This window comes from Balearica regulorum, chromosome 3 (assembly GCF_011004875.1).
Source record: "Balearica regulorum gibbericeps isolate bBalReg1 chromosome 3, bBalReg1.pri, whole genome shotgun sequence".
In the NCBI taxonomy this organism is placed as follows: Eukaryota; Metazoa; Chordata; class Aves; order Gruiformes; family Gruidae; genus Balearica; species Balearica regulorum.
Genome location: NC_046186.1, coordinates 8,372,749 through 8,396,228, shown reverse-complemented (window position 1 = coordinate 8,396,228; position 23,480 = coordinate 8,372,749). Strand labels below are relative to the sequence as shown.

The following is a 23,480-nucleotide window of genomic DNA, read 5'->3' as shown; positions in this document are numbered from 1 at the left end:
CTTTACTGTTGCCCAATGCTACATAATTAAACTGCCTTTGTATGTGAAAATCTAAAAAAAAATCTTCCCTGCTAATTAAAGATGCCCTTGTTAAAGCTGTCTTGAGTGGAAGGCATTAGAAATATGAATACAAATGGATTTTTTCACAATATTAAACTAAGACTTTATTTGAAAAAATATAGCAAAAACATTCTGAGAATTTTAAGGTTATAATCTGTAAAGTTTTGACAGTCTTTTGCACTTCCAGAATGTAAATGCATATATAATGCACACATATATAGGGAAAATTACATAAGGAAAATATTATTTGGTCTAAGAGCTGAATAAGAGCCAAGCTGCGACCTTCTACCCTAAACCATACCCATTCCTGTCTTGCATATTAGTGATTTGATAACACATAGTCAATACAAATCTCAGTCTAGCATTTTCCTCTTAAAAGATAAACCTGCCTAGCCACACAGGTCAAGCAGAGAAAATAAAAGAATAACCTTTTATAATTTTAACAGGGCGGACATTTCCAAAGAAGGGCCAGACATGTGTGGTGCACTATACAGGTAAGGCATGTTCTGAGTATTCTCTTGATACCAACTGCCTTGCATTCAAGAGTGATTTGCCATTTCAAATGTGTTTGTTGTATTTTCGCTTTGTTCCGTCACTCATAATCTACTCGATTATGGTCTGATGGGTTTCCTGAATATTTCACTTCTAGCTGAGCCATTCAGGCTGCAGTATCTAGATGTGCATGCTGGTAGATTTGCCAAGTTCAATGGTGAGAAGTGAACAGATGAAGCTGTGGACCTGATGCTTTAAGCCATTATACTAGCTAATGAAATCAAGTGTGAAACAGTGAAAGTGCTGGGTTCATATTTTTCCAGCCTCTGAACTTGATACAGACAATTAATGATTGTATATATCTTAAAAGTGTGTCTATGGATTGGCAGTAAAATTCATTCCAGGTTGAAGAGATCAATACAAGGTCTATTTAACACCTGCTTTATGGACTTGTATGAATCTTATTGATGAGTTGGTTAATGGAGCTGTTTATGCTGCACCTTTTGCAGAGGAAAATGTCCTTTAAATCGGTTTGTAACATTATGTTTTGTATATAGTTATGTAAATTGTCAAAAAGAATGCAAAGACCTCTGCAGTCTGAGTCTCCGACTGGGAAGTTCACATCAAGAGCTGCCATTTTCTGTGGTCTTTTCCTTAAAAAAGCAAAACGTGGGTGATGTGGGGATTGACAGCTACTGATCTGGGCCTACATCTGTGAGGTAATGTTTTCCTCTAGTGTTATAGGAATGTTCTCACTGGGAACTGTTGCTTTCTTTCAGTTTTGTGCTTGGTTCTGTAGCTTGCAGCTGGAGCAAGGTGGGACCATTTTCCAGTAAATAAAACTAATGAAGTAAACCTATTTGTATTTTCAAGAAGCTTTTTGCTATGGTTTCAATAATATCTCTCCTCACAAGGTTATATATGGGAGTTATTGCACTGGCTTGGGATATAGGATGTCTGGGTTTAAGCTCCTGTACATTTGTATATTCAGAGTATTTTGATCTGATGGGGATTTCTAGTTTGAATTAGAAGTTAAACACATGGGTGTCCCGTGCCATCCTCAGCTCTTACAGACGTTCCTCTGTAACTTAGATCTGAAAATAGATGTTTTGAAACTATTTTGGGAAGATGCTGAGAGATATTTTTCTGTTCAGGTCCAAACTTCAAAAGTTTTTATGAAATGAAATTGTCACCTCCCACCTCTAGATAAATTTAAATGTCAGAAATGAAATAGGCAAAAAACTTTGAGGCCTGTGGCTCCTACAAAGTACAATTCTGCTGAATAACTTCAGCAAGAGCGTGAATGGTGAATGTGGAAAGATAACAAGATGCTGTATACTCTTACTGACATTAGATAACATCTTAGATGAGGCTACCATAAGCTGGCTTTTGATATAAAAGACTTTATGAAAACTCATTGAATCAATCTCCAGCATAAACTGTGCTTCCTCCATGTATCTTGCTATTGGTGCTATGCAGCCTCTCTAACTCCCAGATCAGAACAGATTTCAGAAAAAGCTCATCGCCGCCATTCCAAAGCTGTTGCAATGCCTAGGCAGTCTTTGGGGGTAATAATTTTAAAGGGAGCCCATCCTTAATGGATAAAATGTTTTCTTCCGATGGTCTGTAAAGCATGTGGGAAAGATGAAATATGAATTTCAAGTTTTAATTTAAAACTATTTTATCTGTATACAGTATAACTTCTTTTTATACTGATGCGATTCTGGATATGTCTGGGATTCATCTTGAAATGATCTCTGTCTTATTTATATGATCTTATTAGGCCTCACTGTACTTAATGCTTATCCTCACCACACTCCTGCGAGTCCTGCTTTAGCAAATGGGTAGCTCAGTTACAGAAGTGTCCGCAGAAATATTCAGAACATCTGTCTTGTCACCTAAAATGGGAGTTAGGAAAAAATTAAGACACCTAAGTACAAGGAAATGATCCAGAAGTCCTTCTTTCCAGAGCAACTTATTATTGAGAGCATGTAAAACTCACAAGCAGTGTCCATGCTCAGCCTATGTATCTGGAGCATCTGCACGGATGCCAGTAAGCAGGCGTTGCAGTCTGGGAAGTGCAGGACCATGCAATGACTGGACTCAACGAAGATCTGGAGATCATTTGGATCCCCAGAAGAGCCTGACCTCACTGGGCTGCTCTGAGCACAGCTCTGAATTCAGCATCAAGCACAGCACTGACAGCCACTTTCAGTCAAAAACACAGCCTGTGAGAGCCCACTTTATGACCAATAACTGAACAGTTGTTTCAGACGTGGCAAATCTATGCTCAGTTGCCTTTTCCAACGGAAGAGGGTCATAGCTCTATTTGCCACATCCTCAACTGCAGCCATTACATTCTTGGGGAGGAGAAAGCTGAAAATTCCTGCTCCCTCCAGTTTAGCTTGGGACATTCAGCAGTGAAGAATGCAAGAGCTGTGGGCAAGAAAATGAGCAGGCAAGAGGGTAATTGGTTCAGGCACTCATGCAAGAGTATTGAAAGAGTCGTATTCCAATCCCTGTCTTCAGGATTAATTTTGTATTTTCTTTTATCCAATGATTTTCCCATTCAGTGATGCCTAGTCTTGACAGCTTGGTAGGCCATGTAACTTCTGCTCTCATACCAACACACACACTTTGTGGCGATACAGCTCCTTAGCACAAACGTATTTGGTTCCATGCTTCCCTGAAGGGTGAGTTTTTTTGAGCACACATAGAAAAAACATTGCCTATCCACTAGTTACTCAAGTCTCAAGAGTTTCCAGCAAGGAGGAGAAGGAGACCAGAAGGGACTTGCTTTTGCCAGAGCAAGTTATGAATTTATAAGGAGACTCAAATGAGGAGTGGCCTGTGGGCCCTGTTTTGTCTTACTTCCCCATCTGGCCTTCCATCTCCAGGAGTGTCATGAATGTGCATTTCCCATGTGATGGGGGGGTGATGGCAGAGAGCATGTACAGGTGTGGACTGCTGGCACTGTGGGAGTAAAAGGGCTGTAGCTTGCTTCTGAAGTGTCTTTGGGAAAAGGTTTTTAGGAGCAAGCTGTCTGCATGAGTTGTCCTGGCAGTCCACACAGAAAAAGTCCAGAGGTACCCAAAGGCTGGTACCCTAGTTATTTGGCAGAACTCTGGAGTCCTCTGTGCTCCTCCTCCAGGATCTTATGATCATGTGTTGTCAAGGTAGGGATTCAGCAGGGTAGTTTCTAGTGTGACGACCCTACATGTTCCAGAGAAGTGGGAAGTGAGAACTGGAATCTCCTCAAGATGAAGGAGAACTGTGATCAAGTTTTACACTTGTGCTGTCAGCACTCCAGCTATTAGGCTGTTACACGGGGGAGCTTTGCCTCTTTCTCTCCTCGTTCAACTGGATGCATAATCTCAGGAGCAGACTTTGTGGTCTGATTCCCAAATGCATCGCGATGCCTTAATGGACAGACCTAAGTTCCGGTGGCAGCAGGAGTTGAGGTGGTGCAACCTCACTAGGGAACAGCTTAGAAGGAACCTCTTCGTTTAAGCAAATTAAGCAAATCTTTTTCTTTTCTTTTTTTTTTTTTTTTTTCCTACGGAGTAGTTCTTGGTTGCTTTACAATTAGAGCAGGATTTTTGGATTACCCTTCAGAAGTACCTAATTGCCATTTCTGACTACATAAGATGCCTTAGTGCCTAACTTTGGTACTGTAAATCACCCGCTAATTTTTCAGCTTTGCACAGCCGGAGTTAAGTACACAAATAAGTGCTCCAGATCATTGCAGAAGATTAGATAGGGGGACTGTGATAGAACATGAAACCAAGTCCTGATCTTAGTATATGACAGAAGAATGTGGTCAGATTCCCATATGTTTTACCTTTGTTAAGAAATATAACAAATATAGTAATTTCTTCTTATCATCCAGCATCTATGTTGTGTCTCAAAAGTTACCTGACACAATATTAAAGTAATGGGATTTATAGATAAGGTAGTGCATTGGCGCCAAAATGCGTTTCCAGCAGCAATGGTTTATGTCATGTTTTTGTCAGAGATTTCATTGAGCAAGCTTCTGAAAGCCTTTGGCAATCTGCTTACTTCTTCTGTCTTCCATCTGCAAAATGATAGTTGTACTTTGTCTGCCTCATGTGGATAGATTGCAAGCAATTTGGGATATGAACTGCCTCTTTCTTCATGCCTAATGTAATGGCGTCCTAATCTTGATTGGGTCTTCAGGTTACATTGTAGTACCGATAGTAATATAAGTACACAAATGACAGTGTCATTAGTCCTGGAGTGTATCAACCAAATTGAGGCATTTTCTGTGGTTTCATTCCCCGTGATTTAAATTTGTTGACTCTGGCAACAGGAATTAGCAGTGCAGAATTATCAAAGATTTATGAAGGTGATATATAAAACGTGACTTTCAGTTAGAAGTGATGGTGTGCTCTCAAACAAGCTTTCTGTATACTGGTCCCAAATCTGCTCTGAATAGTGAGAAGGCAGCTTTTTTCCCAAGTTATTTGGAGCTGACGTTCTCTTGTGTTGTCCCATGTAGCTTGTGGCAGAGCTGAATTCTTAAACCTCTTCATCTTTCTCCTTGGTCACTTGTAAATCTGTGATAACAACACAGTTACCCTTTTTCAGGTGCTGATGATGTTCAGTATTGGTAGTGTGCTGGGACAGACTTGTTTGAGTAAGACTATAGAGGCACATTAAATCATTAACTACTTACTTACTTATTAAACCAGAGTTCTGTCAGAGATTTTCCAAAGACTTTTTAGGTTAGGGCAATGGCCACAGAATTGCACCAAATACTGAGAAGTTGATTTTTTAAAAAAATATTTTTTTTTTGTAAATGCTTAAAGTCAGATTTCCTGTTGAAATAAATTAATACTACTCAATTTATTTCAGCTGAGCTGTACAAATTCATCCTGTTTTAGGAAGTGGGCTTTTATTCAAAGCAGAACAAATGATTAATTGTTCTTTTCGTAGTGATCTGGGGACAAACTCATATCACCTTCTTTTTCTATATATTACCAGAATTGCTTGATATTGTTTCTTTAGCTTTGGCAGTGGTGTAGTGTTGAGAGTTATGGTTGTGTCTGTGAAGCGGAAAGCTTTCTTTTTTTTTTTTTACCTTTTTTTATAACAAAAGCAGACTGCATAGATGCAGATTAACAGTAATTTATAGACTATGCTTGATTTACTATGATTCTAGAAAAAGCATTTTCCATTTAGCACAATACAAATATAATGCAACTCCCTTGAAATAACTCTTGCCAAAAAGAGAACAGATCTGCCTATTTTTCTTGGATCAACATCAACCTAGTCTTAAGCCTATGTAGTAATAGCCTGAGATTTGTCTATACAGATATACTCTCAAAAAGACTAACGTAAATTCAGAATAACTTTGCAGAGAGTGTCATATATTTGTCTCTGAGCCTCAGTATCTGCATGACTGGATGTACATTAGGTTCATGTGAAAGCACTTTGTGCCAGGTAAGTAGAGCAGTATGTGATTTCTCTGGTCCCACTTCCAGAAACATCTGCCCCACTTCAGTGGGAGCTGTGCATGTGTATCTGAGAGGAAGATTGAACTAAATAAAGAATTTAATCACAATTCTTTGTCTCCAGGAAGCTGTCTAGCTGGGTTTAGAAGAGGATAGTGAACATTGCGGTTAGAGTTATCATTAATAAGAATTGTATTGTAACAGACATTATAATTGAGCCTTGAATTATAGCCAGCTAAATCTTGCTTACCTAGAAAGAACTTAATTGTTTTATCGACCATGTTCCCAAGATATATTATACCAGGAGAGTGTGATGTCTGTCCATCTTTTGGGGCTTGCCAATTTTCTGTATTTTTTTTACTTAAAGTAATCTCTTCAAATTGCCCTGGTTTGAAAGGATGAAAACCTTTTACTTCTGCAGAGATCTTTGTGGCAGCTAAGCACTTACAAGCATCCTTTTAATTCAGTGAATCATCACTGCAAAAAGTAGTTTTGACTCCTCAGTGAAGAACATGGTCTTTTGCTGCCCCTCAGAATCGATTTGCAAGTCTTTAACCTCTCTTGATAAAAGGATTAAATTTCTCATCTTTGCTTATTTAATGTAGATCAGTTACCTTTGGAAATATTTTAGTGGTGACTTCAACCTGATAGTGATCAGAGTCTAGAAGCAAAAGTTTGATGAGAAGAGATTTCTCCTATGCGTTTTGCTGCCAGCTTAGTGACTGATTTCAGGTGTATTACTGGCTCTTTCATTTTTTAAATTTGACAGAAAAGGGGGCTGTGCCTCTCAAAATTGTCATGAAATTAATGTTTGCAAGTACCATGAGACTCTGTGTAAGATGAGGCTATTGATGTGAAAAAATGATTTGATGAATAAAAAAGATTCGGAGATTCATAAGAAAAAATGTAGCAGCTTCAGCAGCTGAATTAGTGAGTTTAAATTGAACATACCAGATTGTTGCCTGATAGAAAAGGATCAGTGTAATAAACGGTAGCCTCGAGTTTCCCAGTTGCTCCTTCTTTGCGTTGCTGTGTACTACGCCCATTGGTATCACTGAAATTACTTGTCGTGTTAGATGATATTTAGTGTGGGTAAGTGAAACAGAAAAAGAGCTTGAAATTATCCAACAGCATTCTTACTGATAACCTCAGCTGAGAAGCGATGGTTTGACTAAGAATTAGAAGTCTCTCCCTTTAAAGGTGGTCCCCATGGCATTGAGGTGTTGTTTGGACAGTTGCTGATATGCTTTGTGCAAAGAAAGGGAAGACTTCAGGACTGCCTGTAAACACTGTCTTATATTCATTTAGGAGAAAGACAAGATGAGTTTCTTTCTTGCAAAGAAGAATATAAAGAGATTTCTTTAAGATAACATACATCGGCACTTTGTCCCCTGATAGAGGCTTCTGAATGAAACATGCTGAATGATTTGGTGACTGCTAGCTTCGATTTTGGAGCACCTACTAACCTCTACAGGATTTCCTTTCATGGAGGGATTGTAGCATCATACTCCCTTCCTATTGTGCATAGAAATGAAACTGCTAGCAAATAATTAAACTTCCTATTCCTACCTCGCAAAAACCTTGAAGAAGTGGATTTGAAGATACTAAAAAAAAGTTCACAAAGGAGATTATGCAAAGTACCAGAGAATTAATAGCCTCTGTTCATCAAGTTTTAAAAGCTCAGAACTGATCCAAACCAGTGCCATCTTTTAGAAATTTAGATTGCTGTTTTCAAACAAAATATTTTTGATGGGTCCTCTTTGCATTTATTTTCAATGACCCCAGTGTGCCACTCTGCCTACGTACAGCTCATACGTATTTAAGGACTAGGACGTGAAAGGTTTGTATCAGTTCTTGATCATTAGAATTCCAGATCCTCACAAGAATGACATGGTTTTCTAATAATTTATGCCCCCAAAAATCAAAGAATCGCTGACACAACTGTTGGAACTGGGGCTGCCTTGTGCAGTGAATAGTATTTGGTAGTGTCAAATGTACAAATGGTTACTACATCAGCTACATGAGAAACCATCAACTGGAACCATAGGCTTGTCTCTCTGTATTGACAAAATAGAACTGACATCACCGTATGTACCTAATTAAGAAGTCTAAATTGAGAGCTTAGTTACCTTAGGCTACCTAAATAGTTAGCCTTTGGATATGCCTCTCTATTGATTAGATAAAGAGCTTAACATGGTTCTTAAGTCAGGCAACTCAGCCAGGCAGGGTTTGTGGAAGGGGTAATATTTTCTTAATGACACAACATGTGATGTCATCTCTCTGCAGTGGATTTCAGGTGTATTACCCGAGCAGTTGCTGTATGGCCAGAGGTCTCTGCAGGCTTGTGATCTTCAGAGCTCAGTGGGTTGGTCCTAGCGCGGCTGTGATGTGTGTGGGAGATCCCCCGTGGGCCCATTGCCGAGGAGCTCATACAGTGCCTGTCTTTTGGCACTGGTAAGCAATTGAACGGGCGGCCTCGGAGAAAACGCGTACTGCTGTGGGAAGCAGCGATTTGGCATTGGCATGAGTTCTGCTGAGTCTTGCTGAACCAGCGCCAGGGGGCTGCTAGGGGGCTTTATATTGAAAGCACTATCTCTCAGTTGAGATATATTATTTAGCTTTAGTTACTCAAGGGCATTGTAAATCTTACTTAATTTTTTTTTCACAAGACTGCTGGCTGCAGAAATTTGTACTGCCTTGCACATCACTCAGTGTGGGGATCTTAAATGTAACCGTAGTGTCATCGGGCAGAGCCGGTGGATCTTTGTAGCTGAGACAGCAGCAGATCCATGCAGTCAGGCAGTGTAGTCCTTTATCTCCCATCCAACATCCTCAGTCTTCTAAAACTCAGTGTTACAGCAGTGGTTGGGAGGCACATTTGATTTGTAGCTCTCCCTCTGTCTCTGCTTATGTATCCCACATCTCGTTTCCCCTTCCAGATCTTTTCCATTTAATCCTGCATAGTTCTTGGTTCTTTGTGTCTCTTGCTGCTCAAAATCACCTCCCTTTGCACATTCAATGATGTGACTTCCTTGATTTAGCGAGATTGTCTTCTTTTATTCTGTTCTCAGTGAGAAATTGAAGACTTTTGGTTTAGTAAGGGTGATTTCCTCCTGGACAGAGGAAAAGACCTAACACTTAATTAGTTCATCTTCCAATCCATGATTGCTACAAACAGTACGCTCCCTGATGCATTGGTTCTGTCTAGTTTTAAATGACCAAAGTGATAATGCTATTTTGCTACTTCCAAATCCATTGAAGTTGCTGCTGTTGCAACATTAAAAGTAGCAGCTTTCTGTTGAAGTTCTTTACCCCACATTGGGAAAAAAAACCAAAACCCAAACCACAAAACAAATGGTTGTTTGGAAATTATACTATAATACTATATAGGGTTTGTAGTTATGGGAACTTATATTTTCATTCTCCTCTGTGGATAAATTTCTGTTTATGCTATTAGCAGGGATTTCCAGGAAGAGAGGAGGGCCTCGTACTTTGGGAGGTGAAATTGAGCCATATCTAGGGCAAATAAAAGAAAATAGAAGATGAGTCACACAGTGGACAAGTTCCTGAGGCATGTCCATGAAGTCTTGCCATTTCCAGACTGGAATGTACAATTTTCAGCTTGAAGAATTGAAGTAAATTTTGTTGTTGTGAAAGCTGTAATTTTAGTGGAAAAGTCTTTCCCACAAATTTTATTTTGAAGGTTGAGGATCTGAGACTGAAATTCCGAGGCTAGCTGCCAACTCTCTATCATAGAAACACAGAATGGTTTGGGTTGGAAAGTACCTTTAAAGAACATCTAGTTCCAACCCTCCTGCCATGGCAGGGACACCCTCCACTAGACCAGTGTTCCAGTGTCTCACCACCCTCATCATATTCTCCTTATATGCAATCTAAACTTAACCCTCTTCCAGTTCAAAACCATTGCTCTTTGTCCTGTCACTACGGACCTTAGTAAAAGATTTCTCTCCATCTTTCTTATAAGCTCCCTTTATATATTGAAAGGTCTCAACAAGGCCTCCCTGGTGCCTTCTCTTCTGCAGGCTGAACAACCCCAACTCTCTCAGCCTGTCTTCACAGCAGAGGTACTCCAGCCCTCTGATCATCTTTGTGGCCTCCTCTGGACTCACTCCAACAGCTCCATGTCTGTCTTATATTGGGGACCCCAGAGCTGGATGCAGTACTACGGGGGGAGTCCGACAAGAGCAGAGAGTGAGAATTACCTCCCTCGACCCGCTGGCCATGCTTCTTTTTATGCAGCTGTACTGGGTTTGAGTGGCAAGGTTTTGGTAGCAGGGGAGGCTACAGGGGTGGCTTCTGTGAGAAGCTGCTAGAAGCTTCCCCCATGTCTGACAGAGCCAATACCAACTGGCTCCAAGATAGACCCACCGCTGGCCAAGGCCGAGCCCATCGGTGACAGTGGTAGTGCCTCTGCGGTAACAGAGTTAAGAAGAGGGGGAAAAGCCACCAGGAGTAATTTCAGCCAGAGAGAGGAGTGAGAATATGTGAGAGGAACAACTCTGCAGACACCAAAGGCAGTGGAGAAGGAGGGGGAGGAGGTGCTCTGGGTGCCAGAGCAGAGATTCCCCTGCAGCCCATGGAGAAGACCATGGTGAGCCAGGCTATCCCCTTCAGCCCATGGAGGATGATGGTGGAGCAGAGATTCCACCTGCAGCCCATGGAGGACCCCACGCTGGAGCAGGTGGATGCACCTGAAGGAGGCTGTGACCCCATGGGATGCCTGCACTGGAGCAGGCTCCTGGCAAGACATGCGGCCCCGTGGAGAGAGGACCCCATGCTGGAACAGGTTTGCTGTCAGGACTTGTGACCCTGTGGGGGACCAACGGTGGAGCAGTCTGTTCCTGAAGGTCTGCACCCCGTGGAAGGGACCCATGCTGGAGCAATTCATGAAGAACTGTAGCCCGTGGGAAGGACTCACGCTGGACAAGTTGGTGGAAGACAGTCTCCTGTGAGAGGTACCCCATGCTGGATCAGGGGAAGAGTGTGAGGAGTCCTCCCCCTGAGGAGGAAGGAGCAGCAGAGGGAACGTGTGATGAACTGACCACAACCCCCATTCCCTGTCCACCTGTGCTGCTGGAGGAGGTAGAGAATTCAGGAGTAAAGTTAAGCCCGGGAAGAAGGGAGGGGTGGGGGAAAGGTGTTTTAAGATTTAGTTTTTATTTCTCATTATCCTACTCTGATTTGATTGATAATAAATTAAATTAATTTTCCCCAAGTCAAGTCTGTTTTGCCCGTGACAGTAATTGCCGAGTGATCTCCCTGTCTTTATCTGGACCCAGGAGCCTTGCATTATATTTCCTCTCCTCTGTCCACTTGAGGAGAGGAGCGATAGAGCAGCTGTGGTGGGCACCTGGTGTCCAGCCAGGGTCAATCCGCCACAGCAGCCCGGAGTACAGTTGGCTTTCTGGGCTGCACGCACACATTGCCAGCTCATGTCCAATTTTTCATCCACCAATATCCCCAAGCCCTTCTCCGCAGGGCCGCTCTTAATCCTTTCATTCCCCAGTCTCTTGGTATTGGGGATTGCTCTAACCCAGGTACAGGACCTTGCACTTGGCCTGGTTGAACTTCATGGGGTTCACTCCTCAAGCCTGTCAAGGTTCCTCCAGATGGCATCCCTTTCCTCAAGCAAATCAACTGCACCGCTCATCTTGGTGTCATCTGCAAACTTGCTGACTCAATCCCACTGTCTATGTCATTAATGAAGATATTGAACAGTACCAGTCCCAATATGGACCCTTGAGGGACAACACTTGTTACTGATCTCCATTTGGATATTGAGCCGTTGACTGCAACTCTTTGGATGTGGCCATCTGGATTCAGTCAAGTCCTTATCCATCAAATAGTCTATTCATCAATCCATACCTATGCAATTTAGCAACAAGGATGTTGTGTGGGACCACGTCAAAGTCAAGATATATGACATCAGTTGGTCTTCCTTTATCCACCAATGCAGTCATTCCATCATATAAGGCCATCAGGTTAGTCATATTGGTCTGAGCTAAAGTATTGTATATTAACCAAAATTTGTGGCAGTATTTAAAGTTGTGAATCTGAATTTTACAGCTCAAGCTTATCTTCACTTGTGATCTGAATTAGTCTCACATGGTTTCTGCCCATTTTCATTGTAAGGCAAAATTATTTTTTCTTACTAGCAAGTTATTCTGTCTGACCCTGCTGTAACCCTTTCTTGTCTTTCTTGCTTGAAGGTTATCCTACATGATGGTCACCCTACTACACACATGTAGCCAGATTAGGAGCATCACACCATAGTTTGCAGTACCTCTGTACCTGACCACTATCCACACACACTTAATTACAGAGTAAAAGCAGAATTACATGTAATCTTCTCTCATTCTGAAATTGTTCTGCTTTTTTCTGGAGGAGGTTGGAACGGTAATCACAAAGACTAACTTTAACCGTGGAGGAGAAGTCTTCTTCAATGACATCTGCCCTTCATGGAGAGGAACGATCTTTTTGCAGTGTCATGCTGAAACTCCTGACTTTGGCTTGGGCTTTAGATCACTCTCTGGAAGTGTCTCTCTCCACTGACGAGAGCAGGAGATGCTCTTCTGTCACGCTGCCTGTGTGACCAGCTCCCCACACCCTCCGTGTCCCACAGTGGCCAGCTGGCAACAACTCTGGAAAAGCTACAGCTGCGTCCATCCCACCCTGCCAGGGGAGTTTCTGGAGTGCACAGGCAGCCCCATCAATAGCTTTCAGTTTAAGCTCTGCTTCGAATTTTCTTCTGCTGTCATTTGCACCTTGTCTTCAGTCAAAGAAACAGCAGGGACAGGTTCACAGCTCTTCCTTAGGTCAGTCACCAGTGCTTCTGCCCAGCACAGCTGAGGGCTGTCATCTAACATAGGTTGAGCCCATTTTGTCATATCCTACCTTTTCCTGGCTGAAACTCAAAAGTCATGACCTTTTATATCTGAACGTTGGGGACTTCCAGAGCCTGTAACTATAAGAAGAGGTGTTGAAAGCGCATTGGATCAGGATGGAAACGCCTCATTAAAAAATGATCCTTACCTGTGCCGTTAAGACTTGTTCTATGCAAAACCATTTATATAGCTCATCTCCTTTTCAGCATTTATTCAGATTCCTGGCTGGGAATGTAGGAGTTTTAAACACTTATGAGTCAAATGCAAATTCAGGGTTGATACAATCATGAAGAACTGCCATCGTTAATCCCCTGTGAACAACTTAAAATGTTGAATCTAATCAAAGTGCAACACACTTCATTCATAAATCCCTTTGGCAAGGCAAAAACATTGTTTACTCCCCTTTAAAAGACAGGGAAATTCAGAAGGGAAATTATTTGTCCAGGGAACACAGCAAGCCTCTGATAAAGCTGGGGGTAGAAATTCATGTGCTCTTAAAGTCCTTATCTTTTATATTTACTTCTAGGCTGTATCAACTCTATGGAAAAGCTGTTTCTTTTTTTCCAGACCTCAGAAATGTTTAATTTTTGAGAACAAACTATTTAAATTAAGATGAATGGTGGAAAATCACCAAGTACTTTAGTTTTTATTAGGTTTTCTGTCTTTCTCTAACCGATCCTGATTTGATTGGTTATATAAGCATTGTAAACAGATTAAGGGCTCAACCCTTCCCTGCTGTAAAGAATAATAGGGGATTTGATTGTAACGATTCACTTTATTTCAATAAAGTAACTAAAGCATGCAATACATTGATTCACTAAAACTGCAGAGGCATTTCTGAAGTGTTTTCCTAAGACCTGCTATCATAACACATTCAAAGCTCCTCTTCAGATGCAAAAGTTGCTAAAGCCTTTGGAAAACCAATACCGAAGTAGACTGGACCTGAGAGCGCCTGCAACTATAAACACAGGCTTCCAAGGTGATGGAGAGATGAGAAATGGTTTGCCTCGCAGAAAAAGAGCAATGAAAATCTTGGGCTGGGATTTTTCCCTGCACGAGCATGGGAAGAAACGTTGACTGACTGCAAAATTCCTCCATACTCTAATGGAGTTATACAACCTGTAATCTTTCTATTATTCAGTCTGTCACCGTAGGACCAGCCCATTTGTAGACTACAAAGCATTTAAATGATGACAGCTGTATTAGGCAGTGAGGGACATGGTCAGCCATTGTGTTTATAGAGGGCAGCGAGATAAGAATAGCTCCCCATCTTCAGTGCTTGCCACATTTACTTTAGATTTCGGACACCTCTGTACATTTTGTGGACAAGTAGCTGTGTTGAAAAAGTGGGGGGTACTAGGGCAATAGTTATCTTAGCTCTTCTTTTTCCCTTGAGAAACTGATGCACAATACAGGCTAAGAGGGTGTCAGCTGATAAAAGCCAGGCAAATGTGAAGTGTTCTCTGGATTTGATGTCAAGGAGCCTGCCATCTGAGAGAAACCGGGCATTGTCTGGCAGCACCATGAATGAGTGAATGAATATCCCCAATGAGCCCTTCCACTGCACCCTCCTGTTACTCTCTTACTACATGTAGGACCACCCTTCTTCTTCTAGTTTTTCTTCAGTACTTCAAAAAGTTGTAATAGACTCTCTTAGAAAAAATTTCTAGTCTGTTTGCTTAGTCTTACGCAAGTTTTAATACAGTTTTCAGTGTTATTTGCTATGCAGCTTCTAAGCATGTTCTAGCGGTACATTAAATGATCGGAGTTGTCTTCTGATTGCATCCGCAGAGGAGGAAGCAGTGAAGAGTTTAACATGTCCAAAAGAACATGTGAGTGCAGCCTGCATTTGAAAATGCTTTTTGTTCTGCAGCATAACTTGCTCTTCATAGGCACCAAAGGTGCTACTACATGAATAGGTAGGGCTGAAACAGGGGGTGCACGAATGCCCCCAGCTCTTTCCTCCTGCCTCTGCACTGCTGTGTCCTGCACATCATAGAATTGTTGCAGTGGCTGCACTGTAAAGTGGGCTGAAAATCTGACATGAATGAAAAACAAGTTGAGGAAGGAGAGAAGAAGTGGTTGTGAAGGACAGCAGGACATCAGGATGGAAATGCAGGGTGATGGGAAGAGCAGCAGCAATGCTTGTAATCCAGCACTGCAGAGTTCTGCAGTGGTGTGAGGAGCCAAGGCGCTAGGGTGGTCATAGAGAAGAAGGACAACTTGCCTGTGGGAACGAGAGGAAATATTTATTTCTGTTTCCTTCTCACATTTCTGACCTGTCAAACTTCCCAGTAGCGTACAGTTTGGGACCCTCCCATAGTGTACTTTCAATCCCTCTACTGCAACAATGTACTGGGAGAAATTTCTCTTTTTAGCATGCTTTGTATATTTAATGCTGCTGTGCTGGGGACTGTCTAGTGGTGCTGATATTTGTTTATATAAGTGATCTCAGAATAAATTTGACTTCCCCGCCCCCCCCCCCCCCCCCAAAAAAAAAAAAAAAAAGACAAAAAAATATCCTGCTTGAATCTCTGGACTAAAGCACATTTTTGGTGCACAGTTGTTTAGTGGATGGGTGGACAATGATTTCTGGGGTAAGATTATGGTTCACAGTGAAAGAATTTTACCTTGAATAGGCAGACAAAGTGTCTATACATGGGGAAAAAATTATTGTTATTAATATGTTTATTAATACAATGTACATGACTTTGTTTAAAGGAAATATTGTTGCCCTTCTACTGAGTGATTGCAAATTTCAAGCCTTTATAATTAGCTTCTTATCAGAAAATAAATCAATGTCACTAGCCAAGGTAACTTCTGAACATGACTTGCATAAACCTGTCATTGAGGAGGATTCATCGGAACTCCGGTAACAACTGGCATGTGACAAACCCTATAAGGGTGAGGTATTTAAAGACCCCCGCCTTATCCTGAAACAGTGGCAATGCTGCACAAGGTGATCTGCCTACTCCCCACCTCGAAAGATTCGTGGCCCTTGGATTTAAAAGTCAAGAAACCCTGTTTTGCCGAACCTTTCTTTTACAGCTTCTCATGAAGCAGTGTCTGCTAATTTAGAAATGCTTCTTTTGGCTGAGCCAAGTGAGCACAGACTTGATGACTGCCCATGCATATGAGGAAGATGCTTAGGACCTTTTTATAGTGAGAAGCCACAACTCGTACATGGTCTTCTACCCGCTGTTTGCCAAAGGGCTGGGGAGACAACTTAGGAAAAAATAAAATCAGCATACCAAATATTTTTAAACTGTGGTGTGTATCCTGTACAACAGAATATTGTATTAGCTTAAATATGGGATCAGCATTTATGTATTTATGGTGGATTACTGTGGATTTTTACTGTTTGTTTTCCTGCTCTTGGATTTACTTGAGTTAGGTATCTCTAATAGAGGTGTATGTGTTTGTGTGTACTCTTGAAGTATAAAGATCTTGGATCATACTGTTAGAAATTCAGGTCAAAGTGGGTGGGTTTTTCTTAGTATTCAAAACATTGCAAAATGAATTCTGATTCCCTGTTTTTACTCAGTATTGGAGTTCTGAAATTTATTATGTTATATTGTAACTTGTTTAGCTAGTTCTCTTGCGCGTTTTTTGTCACTAATAGTGAGAGGAGGAGAGGAGAAGAGAAGAAGGGGAGAGGAGGAGAGGAGAAGAGGAAATAGAATAGACTATTTCAGTTGGAAAGGACCTACAACGATCATCTAGTCCAACTGCCTGACCACTTCAGGGCTGACCAGAAGTTAAAGCATGTTGTTACGGGCATCGTCCAAATGCCTTTTAAACACTGATGGGCACTTTTGGGGTGATGGATAGCAAATGTTGTCAAGTTGACTCTCCGGGAATAGGCATATGGGTGACTGGACAATGTTTTTACAGAGGATCATAAGGTTTTCCATCATGATCTACAAGAAATTCATAGTATTTTGAGTAATAAACTAAAAAAGGTACCAAATAAACATGCCAGTGGATATAAGATGGGCTTTTTAAGCAGAGGACTTTCCAGTGGGCCTTAAAATGGACTGGTCTTAGCCCCTCTGCAAGTGACATTTTTAGCAGTGGAGAAAGATATCAAGGTGATAAAAATTAACAAATAAATTCTAAATAAAGGGTCCAATCCCATAGGTCATTGATAGAGAGTAATAGGGATCACTGTGTAAAATGGTCACAAGTCAATAATACATTTCAGTTTCTATAAAACCCTTTACAAAGTCCTAGGTGAAGAACAAAGAATGAGGCCTGTGCTTACAGATAAGAGGACTTTGTCATGCGAAGCAATGACTCTGAAAAAGAAGCAGGGAGTGGTGGTGGATGATCAAATCAACATGAGCTCTGGAGCTGTTCTTTTGCCAAAAAGCTGACTGCAGTCCCTGAATATATAAACAGGAGCACTGAGGGAAAGGGAGGTCCAGAGGCCTCACGCTACTATGGCTGTTTCAAAAATAGTGTGCTGTTTTGTAGTCTACAGTGCAGAAAAGAGCCGTGAGGGTGGTAGAAGTGCTGGGAAATCTTCCTGAACATAAAATGTTTAATTTAGTCAGCAGAGGTTAAGGTATGGTTTGGTATTTACATGGGGAACAAAAAATTGATAGGACAACTGAATTGTTCTATTAGTTCACCAAGATACATTAAGATATTATAGCTGGAAAGTGAAATTTTACAAGTTCACCTTAAAATAAGGAATACATTTGAACTGGAAATACTGATTTATAAGTGAACACCAATCAATAATTGCAGTCAGTTCATCGCCCCAAGAAATCTTTAAATCAGCTCTAATTCAAACTGGAATTATTTAGTGAAAATCCTACAGCCTGCAATAAAGTAGGAAGTCAGATGAAGAGATTGCAAGAAACACTTCTGGCATGTAGTGCATTAATTAATAGTTTTGTCATGTATTTGGAAGCTTTGGTTGCATTCTCGTTCAGTGGTCTTTTCTTCATGTAGATTAGTCCTAGAGGCTTCAGATCTTTCATAGATTCATAGCTTTTGGGGTTGGCTGGCAATTACTCTGACTGCCCGAATACCAATGTTTGAACTTAATTTCCCTGGGTTTAATCATGCCAAATATTTTTCTTCTTTTGCATTTCATTTTTTCTGTGTCCATATCTTTGATGTGTTGTCCTGTATAGATATGGATGAAAACTACAAAATGGAGTTGATCAAAATGTTATCTGCTTTTTCAACTTTTTGGTTTTATGATAGTCAAATAGATGCTCTGCCACAGGTGGAATTCAATGACATCAGAGGACAGTCAGCATTTTGTAGGAGATGCTCCGTATCATGAAAAATGAGCTGGTACAGAGCTCTGGAACCATTTATATCCACTTGCATTCTGATTACCAGCTTGCATTGGGCATCCTTAGAATTGGCCACTTCTCTAAAAAGTAATTGGAGCATATTAAAAGGTGATTAACAAAATGACTAATCAATTATGGAATGTAATATCAGGTTTCACTCAAAGTAATTTTCCATACTTAGCCAGAGGCCTTAATTATGTTTTTACACTGCTTTGGTTGATATGATTTTTATTAGATAGTGCTTATTGTACATGAAAAACAAAATAGTTGCATTAAAGCACATAGGTATTTGACTTCAAGATACATCTTAGATGTGGGGATTACTGGGCAGAAACCTTTGCCTGGTGCTGTGAATCTGACCAGATAGCCATAATGGCTCTTTCTATAAAAATAGGTATTAGAAATCCCTAGCAGAAGACAGCAGTATCAAGAGAAAGAAGGCTTTCTGTCGTGATCTGCAATGCACAGAAATATTTGCAGCTCAAGAGATTGACAAGCCAGCATGCTGTTCAGGGTAACAAAAGCTGTTCGCATAAATCCCCTTGCAGTCATCATGTCTCATCTAATTGACATCCCACTAGTTTACTTTTCTCTAAAAACTTTATTTGAGTATTCTGGAAAACACGGCATTATCAATTTAGTATGGGCAAAGCAAGTTTGTGCAGCAATTTTCAGGAGCGAATGTTGGCCATGTGAAGCCTGTCCCACCTTCAGCTCTGCCGTTTCGCAGCAGCACTGCTTGACTCTCATTCTGCTGCATGTTCCCACTCAGGGGCACACGGTTGTGCGGTTCTGTGTGTTGCACGCGCATCAGAACTGCATCGTGTTACAGGAAAACCCTACACTGGCAAACAGCGTTCACAGTTTGTGCTTTAAGCATACCTCAAGGACATCTGTGTATGGTAAAAATAAAAATAGCCACACGAGAAAGCAAGAAAAATTGTCTAGAGAGTGACTGTAAAATAAAATGATCCCATCTAAAAATATGATGTATACCCAGCATAGAAGGTCACCTTGATTTTAAAGTCCTGCTAACACGAGGTGGTTTGGGGAAAAATCCAGAGGACCTGTAGTATGACGACACTGAAAGGTGCAGGCGGAGGTAGATGGAGCTGCAACATGGCTGGAGACTGGGGGGCCACACCAGGAGCCGGGGGTTGCCTGCACATCCTCGGGCAGTGCAAGTGGCAGGTGGTGCATGCAGTCTGGGCATGATGATACTGAGCTCCTTGATGTCTTTCCCAATGTAGGCCTCCGTCATAGACATTGCAAGGAATAATAGAAGCATGGATAGCCTCGCAGCCTATATTTTGGTAAAATACAGCCTTATCCCATAGATCGTTTGGGTGTAAGACTTTTCACTTGGTTTTGTAATAGTTTTGTTCTGTTTAAGTAGAAAATTATACCTACTTTGTGTATTTTCCAGACCTACTGATCAAACAAAATACACAACAAAGCCTTTGTGAAAGACATTAAAATTCTCTTCTCTGTTAATGTCATACAGTGAAAACTCTCAAATGCAAATCCATCTGTAGCCCTGATTTTGCACCAGTACGTCATGGTACGAATTTTGTTCCTGAAGTATATATTCATCATTATTTGCAATACAACTATTCTTTACTTGTGTAACAGTAACCCCTAGAGGTCCCACTGGAGGGTTTCATCATGCTACGCGCAACTGACATAATGAGGTTAATTTTATTGAGTGTATTTGGTTCCCTGTACCCCAGTGTTCATGTTTCATCATTTCTTTTGTCAGTGAATAGTGAGATAATGAGATAGCACGTTGACAAGGGCAGAAATAAATTTAGGTTTAAAACGACGGATGTGCCTTGTGAGCAAGTTCAGCCAAGTAGGACTTCACTCTGTTCCATGGGAATTGCCAGGTCAAAGCTGACTCAGTATTTATGAATACTCTATCAAAATGTAAGCATGAATAATGATAAATGTGTTATTAATACAGATATTAATTGGGATTTTGCACTAGCCAGTATTTCTTAAAAAATCTATGCACCAAACTTGAGAAGAACAATACTTTCAATACAATCAGATCAGAATTATGGCTACCTGCTGTGATGCGGTGTGTGTTCTTCATACTAGGTGATAAAAATACATGTTTTGTACTATGTGGACAGGATAAACTTCACAATGTTCCTGCCTGTCCATTTTCTCACTTTTAAGAGTCGGATTTTTCTAAGTGATAAACATCATACATGTTTTCACACAGCATTGCAGCTCAGGAAGTTGAAGTTTTTAAATGAGATGTTTAGGCTTTGGAGTGACGGTAATATGTGTAACTTTGTCATAGTTACACTTTATGTCTGGGGAAAACTCAAGAAAATATTTAGAGTTGAAAATGTTTTAAAATAATATAGTTGAAATCAAAGAAGTTAGATGCCCAGATGCATTTGAAATGTCCACAGTATGACTACTGCATCTTTAGACAACTAATTATCTTCAAATATCTGGCCTTTATGCTGTGTTTACATGCAAAAACTGCCATTTGTAGCTAGTGTTGAGTTTTCTGGTATGAACGTGTTGATATATATGATGTGAGCATTGCAGAGGTATTGAGAGAAAGTTGTACCTTCCAACATTTTTATATGATAGAAAGTGTGCGTGAAAGCAGATAATACATTTGTTCTGTCCTGGTAGGTGTGACATTTTTAATCTGGGTAATACATACTGCATTTTGCATACATTCTTTGTTAAAATAAGATTGTGTGCTGCACTGTAGCAGGCACCGAGTGTTTCTCGGCTTTTACTAGGCTTTCGATGTTATGAGTCATGGAGACAGGGGAGCATTAAACATTTCTGGCCACATTAAATTAAGATTGGTCCCATTTGGCTTGCAATTTTAAGTACTTATTAGTTTATTTAATAAAAATTTTGACTGCCTTTTATTATGTACACATGTGTGATTCACAGGCTTAGGAGACGTGGCACGTTCAGCCTCTAGCTCAAGAGGATCTGCTGTGTTGGAGACAAGCACGTTCTCGTTCTTGAGCACCACCTCAGGCCGTGTCTACATTACAGTTGACAAGCGCTGGGAGCGGGACGGTTGTGTGAGCCACCGCTTCTGATCACAGGCTTGCCCTGCAGGCAGTCTGCAGACTGCCCGTTCGGGTGTGCGAAGGTGCCTGGCAGAATATTAAACTGCCAGACAGACTTAGACATAGAGTCCCTTGGGATGTGCCTGGGGTTACACTTGTAGTTTCGCTGTCTGAATATAGAGTAAGTCTGATCCAGAGGGCAGCCTTTGGATGACCCTGGCATGCAATGTGGAAATACCCATAGTCTCAGAGCACTGCCAGCTCTCTAAGCTGGAAAGTTAGGTCGAAGATACACGGCTGTGAAGGGGGGAGAGAGAGAGAGAGAGAGAGCGCGTGCAATTTCAGCTGAGGAAACATCCATGACCTCGGCATGCCTCAGCCATGATTTTGTAGCTCTCCACTGGTGATAATCCGTGTTGGCTCAGACCCCAGCTGGCATCAGACAGGTCAGCTCCTGCTTAGAGATTTCTGACTGGGGAACAGAAACAGAGCTCCAAACAGAAGGAAAAGAATGCAAAATTTTAGGATTAGACTGAGAACATTTAGGTTAGGCTTTACAGTAGCAATGCCACACATGTGTGCAGTGTTTGGGAGCTGCTTGCTGATGGCACCACGTAAAACGCTCATGGAGCAGCATCCAGGGTGTATATCAGCAAATTTACTTGACTTGCAAATCGAAGCCTGGCTCTGGAGCCAGCCATGGAGCTTGCTACTGGCCTCACTGGGCAGATTATCACTTCTTATATTTACTCTTACTTTGAGCAGACCGAGAGCCTGGTGACAAGAATGTCCAATGCATGACTTTTAGCTTCTGCAGATGCTCAGGACATGCCCATTTAATTTCTTGCATGTAGAGGACAGAGGGAGAGAAAGCAAGGAATTTAATGGGCACTGTGTAGTAGTTGCAAGGAACACCCTCCTGGTACTCTGCAATGTAATGTGTCACGGAAGGGAAAATGTTTTATCTGCGAGGACACCGAGTTGTGTTTGCTTTATGGGTCTCCTTAGAGCTACATAGGAAGAATGTTTACCTCTTGGAGGCTGCATGTCGCAGCAGTTTGCAAGGTTTGTGGGGTTACGTTATTGATTTTATTTTCTTAGGAGAAAAGGTAAATAGAAAATGATACTTTTGCAACCCTGGCATGAGTTGGACCTCAAGACTCCTGTATTAAAGCTCAAGGTGACTGTGAAACAGAAGATAATTCATTATTTAACCTCCCAGTGAAGAGATGTGTTTAATTCTTGATTACGTAACTGCTTTTTCAGAAAAATTCTGTATTTTTCCATGCATCTCTGACCCTGTTTCCAGTTATTCTAGTAAACATGGGTGTGTAGGAAGAAGGGGAATAATTGCTTTTTAAATGGTTGAAAATAATGCAATTAAACCCCTGTAATCAGATGCTACAGGATATGGCTATTCATGCCAAGGTCCCTTTTGCTAAAGATCTATCCTGCAGTGATCAACCAGTGGCAGTTCTTGGGCTTCAGACGTAAATATCCAGGAAGGCAAAGCTGGGGAGATCTTCAGATCAAATTTATCCACGGCAGTTTTACGGGTGGAGTGACAAGATCAGCTCTGGAGAAGTAAGGAATGAGCTAGCTAGTTATCCCAACTAAACAACCATTTTAACGATCCTCTGGTTACTTTCAATGCAGATGCTTTTGGACAAAGTTCTGCTCTCAAACGCTCCCTCCCTGTCCCACTATAGATGTTCCCACCATTATTTTTTTTATAGCATCGTCATTGTTTCCGGGAATAGCGAAAAGAGAATTTGATTATCGTAGCATCATTCAAGAGCTCCATTATGCTTAACTGTGCAAAAAACAGATTAAGAGCAACTCCCATTCCCAGACTGCTAAGGAAGGTGAACAACAAAGAACAGAGAGGAAGGAACAGAGTCAGGTACACACATATATATTACTTTTATATTTACTTTCTGTTTTCAAAGGTAAGTAAAGCAAGAGACATCTCTCAGCCAAACCTTCCATTTAATAACTCATTTTTTGTGTTATGTTAGGACACACTTGGGTGTTGAGGCGAGATGCTTATAGAGGGAGGTGGCCTCAGAGAGATGCTCAGAGAGAAAGAGAGCATTCAGGGCATGCAGCACAAGAGTCAACACCTCCTCCAGGTCTCCAAGATAATTTTGTTTGTTTTGAACGTGTTTTAGCCTACTGGCAGCC

General features: G+C 41.2%; 1 protein-coding gene across 1 annotated transcript in view; it reads left to right on the top strand.

Annotated features, from left to right (window-relative positions):
* Positions 1–23,480, top strand: part of FKBP1B (FKBP prolyl isomerase 1B) — a 47,900-nt gene that overhangs the window by 2,506 nt on the left and 21,914 nt on the right. The window contains exon 2 of the mRNA XM_075750502.1: positions 507–554. Within this exon, the coding sequence (XP_075606617.1) occupies positions 507–554 (48 nt within the window). The remainder of the gene's footprint in view (positions 1–506; positions 555–23,480) is intronic.